The 4249-nt window shown below is 43.8% G+C and overlaps 1 protein-coding gene across 1 annotated transcript; it reads right to left on the bottom strand.

The window, feature by feature from the left end:
* Window positions 1–1006: 1006 nt before the first annotated feature.
* LOC109220684 lies at window positions 1007–2041 on the bottom strand. The gene is made up of 2 exons (XM_019385143.1): window positions 1933–2041; window positions 1007–1389 (listed from the first exon to the last, which is right to left on the bottom strand). Exons 1-2 carry the CDS (start codon window positions 2039–2041, stop codon window positions 1007–1009), a joined length of 492 nt encoding a protein of 163 aa, XP_019240688.1.
* Between the last annotated feature and the right edge of the window lie 2208 nt (window positions 2042–4249).

Here is a 4249-nt window from a genome sequence, read left to right as displayed (position 1 = left end):
GCAAACTGAATAGGTCTTTGACACTTCGGTCTTAACTTCATACTGCATATTTTCTTCTCATCTAGATGTCCTGTTCTAGAGTTCCTCTTAAATATCTGAAAGCTGTTGTTTGAGACGTGCACTTACTTGTTCTGTTTGTGGAGGTAAAATGTGAGCCTTTAATTGTTCCCTCTTTAATGCAGTCCTAATTATTTTTGGTTGACGCCTAGATTTTTCTCCTTTAAGTACCTTAGGATGGTCTAGAACTACCTAAATTAGAGGTCCTAAATACCTCTAGGGCCACAAGGAAGGGACGGGTAATGCACGCATAGGATATCTTTCAAGGTTGCTAGAACGCTTTAGTCTATGACCAAGGGGAGGGAATCAGGTAGTAAGGATATGATGACTACGCGCTAATGTCACGTGTATCCCCTCATTGAGGAGTGATTACCGGGCATTGTGTGGGTATGATCCTGTAGGCTAATCAACCTAGGACTCCTCTTTCCCAATTCCTATGTGTTTTAAATGAACTTCTTTTTCTTTACGTATATATGTGTGCAAATTGTTCAAACCTCTCCCTTGCTTCCATTAACTGAATCATACATGTGTTTAGAATGTGAAAACATGCTTTTATTTGAGAATATGTGTTGAAATTGTTTGTAAAAGGACTAATTCACATAGTTTAAGTTCGGCCGGGACCCACCGTTGTGGACTACAAGGGGTGCCTAACACCTTCCCCTCGAGGTTATTTCGAGCCCTTACCTTAATCTCTGGTAATGCAAACTGGTTTATGAGTTAACCGCTCTAGGTTCCCTAACGCACCATAATCCGTTAGGTGGCGACTCTTCAAATACCCAAATCCCAAAAGGAAACGAGTCGATTCCCCATGAGTGTCGAAGCCCGGACTTTCTCCGCGAGGAGGAAAAATAGGGGGCGCGACATATCTTGGCACCTGATAAGATTCCAACGCTTCTTCCCCCTGGTTAGCTTCACTTGACTCGAGAGCAGGCGCCGGTTCTTGTAACTGCTATGCCTCATGCTCCTTCCCTTTGCTATTGGAGACCGAAATTGCATTCATCTCCTTTGTCGCCTGTTGGTCGCCTTTTATCTGTTTAATCCCCTCGGGAGTTGAGAATATTAGCAACTGATGATACGTTGATGGTACGGCTTTTATCTCGTGCAACCACGGTCTTCCCATAATAATGTTATAACCCATATCACCATCCACAACCTCGAAAATGGTCGTCTTCATCACCCCCTCGGCATTTGTGGGCAGCAGGATCTCTCCTCGGGTTGTCACGCTTGCGAGGTTAAACCCGACGAGGAGTTTTATGGCCGGAATGATGCTTCCGGTAAGTTTGGTTGGCTCCAATACCCTCCATTGTATGATATTCGCCGAACTTCCTGGATCTACCAGAACACATTTGATTTTAAAATCTAATACATTTAAAGAAATTACCAATGCGTCGTTGTGTGGTAGCAATAATCCGTCTGCATCTTCCTCCGAGAAAGTGATGTCGTCCTCAATGACTTCCCGGAGCCTCTTGTCGTGGGTTACTGTACCTTCGTCTTTTTTGCTGCCGAGAAAGTAACCCCGTTAATCTCGTTCCCCCTGAAAATCATGTTGATTGTTTGGTGCGGGGCGTCTGCTCCTATTTTTGAGGGCTGCGTGTTATCACGGTTGCGACCGTAATTGTTTCTGGCCCAGTCACTTAAGAATTCCCTGAGATGGCCATTTTTCAATAGTGTCAACACCTCTCCACGCAGATGTCAGCAGTTCCTAGTTCGGTGGCTGTCCGTCTCGTGGTATTCGCACCACAAATTAGGATCCCTCTGGCTGGGATCGGACCTCATCGACTTCGGGAACCGTGCTTCTTTAATGTTTCTCATAGCCGATACCAACTCTACTACACTTGTATTCTGAAAGTTTGGGATAGGAAGGATCTCGAGAACCTGATGCTTCCTTGTCCTGTAGCGATCTGTTGTTTTGGCCGCGATCAGTTCTTCTGTCAGTAACGAACTGTCTGCCGACCGGAAACCTCTGCCGCGTCCTTCGGCCCATTTGTATGGAAAAAATCGGCCCCTCGAAGATCGCCTGTCTGTGTCGAAATCGTCTTTTGATTTTTCTTTATTCTTCTTCTGACCTTTAGCCAACGCCGGGAAGCCGAGCTGATCATTCTCAATCTTCATCTTTGACTCGTACCGGTTGTGAACGTCCGCCCAAGTCATCGCTTGGAATTCGAGCAAGCTTTCCTTCAACTTCCGGGAGGCATTGAAACTTCTCGGGTTCAAAACCCTTAGTGAATGCTTCAGCCACCCGTTCATCCGGAACAACCGGGAGCAACATCCTTTCCTTCTGGAACCGGGTTACGAATTCCCGCAGCAACTCAGACTCTCCTTGTGCAATTATGGATATGTTAGCCTCCGGGCCTGCACCTTTCTGTCCCCAGCATGAGCCTTAACGAAAGAATACGCGAGCATCCCAAAGGAATCTATGGAATGCTTGGGTAACAACAACTACCACATCAAGGCTCCCCTCGTGAGAGTCTCTCTGAACTTTTTCAGCAAAACAGATTCGATCTCGTGGGGACGTTCCCCTTCACCGCCGTTGTATATGTGGTAATATTCTCCTGAAGGTCCAAAGTCCCATCATATTTCGGCACGTCGGGCATTTTAAACCACTTCGGGATCAATTCTGGTGCCATGCTTGGTTTGTACGACAACTGAGTATACTTCTTTGAGTCCGGCCCTTTAAGCATCGGTGGTGCACCCGGGATTTGGTCCATGCGGGCAATTTACTTCCCTCGTAAACTGTAAGAGTTCGCTTTTGAAGGGATCGCTCTCGTTGTTGTGACCGGATCTGCTCCCCTGGCCCCATAGAAGCCAACCTCACCCCTCGGGGTATTGTTGTCGATCCTCTGTGTTGTTTGATTCGCAGGAGCACCGGGAGGAACAAGACCTCGTCCGTTCGCGTTATTGGAAGCACCCGACAACACCTGCTTTAGTTCTGTCATAACCTTATCCTGCCATGTGAGATGGCCTAGAATGACCTCTTGTTGCTCCTGCAGGACCCTTGCCGCTTCAACAACATGCTCCTCTTCAGCATCATCAGGAGTCACCCCCCGAACATGTCGCGGGGCTGGTCTCCTTGAGCCTCAAGATTGTGTGTGTTGTTAACACCATTATCTGTCATTTTCTGTGATATTTTGCTAAGAAAAAGTAATCAAAATACGTTAGTAAAAGAAGGCAAGGACCAACTTAATTACACGACTATCTAGGCCCCACAGTGGGTGCCAAACTGTTTAGCCGTAAAACGGTACAGTTGAATTTATATGTGGTTTCTAGACAAGTGAATTAATTCGATCCTGAAATAATAGAAGAATTGAAATAATATGCAATACTTAGCCTTGAGATGAAAATAAAACAGCAGAAAAAGTAGTTCCGGGAGCAGGGCTTCCGGATACAACAACGATGGAATCAAAAAGCAAAAAAATAAAATTGTATAAAGCTTTGAACAGATTATAGCATACGTTTGCTAGAATATTCGTGTCCTTTACAATGATAATAGAGCTCATTATTTATAGCTGCACCTAGGGAACAAGGTCCTAGGATCCTGCCCTTCTTTAATATCAATTATGAGGACCATTGAAGAATGTGTAACGGCAGACATGAATGACAAATTTTCTATAACGGGCAGTGTACTAAATGTTATAGAATATTCTTCATTAAATTCTACAGGTGGTAGGTATTTATTTCATCTTTATAAGCACAATTCTTTCTGGTAACAGATGGAATAGTTGTCTTCGGTTTTAGCTATCCTCTGCCTTCGACTCCACGTGTCACTCTCTTATGCAATCACTTAACATAGCATATTTTACCCCATACAAAAAACTGTACCGTTTTTTCACTTTGTCCCTGCATGTGAAAGCAACACAATTGGTATTAGTTATTTAGTTAGATGTTTCGTCGTCCGACGAACATGATATAACACTGTCATAGGAAACAAAATAATATCTAAGCATAAAACATAAACCTTATCCTTAAATAAGACTAACATAAGTTATTATTCTTTGAATTATCGGTCCCCATAAATAAGGGTATCAAATTACTTATCCACCTTAACATCGTCTAAAAGCTCCTTGTTCGATAATACACGTTTTTCTTTCCCACTGGCCATAGGTAGAGGCGGATATTGCCTTTGTTTTTTGGGTTCAATGAGATTCAGTATTTTTGATACGATATAAATTAAAAAAAATTACAAAACTTCGAT

This window comes from Nicotiana attenuata, unplaced genomic scaffold (assembly GCF_001879085.1).
Source record: "Nicotiana attenuata strain UT unplaced genomic scaffold, NIATTr2, whole genome shotgun sequence".
In the NCBI taxonomy this organism is placed as follows: Eukaryota; Viridiplantae; Streptophyta; class Magnoliopsida; order Solanales; family Solanaceae; genus Nicotiana; species Nicotiana attenuata.
This window is presented reverse-complemented; position numbering and strand designations above follow the sequence as displayed.

Bases quoted from the DNA above. Each gene is read 5' to 3' on its own strand.
- LOC109220684 (XM_019385143.1), bottom strand. From the start codon at position 2,041: ATGGGCCGAAGGACGCGGCAGAGGTTTCCGGTCGGCAGACAGTTCGTT. The intron at 1,390-1,932 runs GTTCTCGAGATC...GTGTTCTGGTAG, and splicing joins ACAGGACAAGGAAGCATCAG to ATCCAGGAAGTTCGGCGAAT.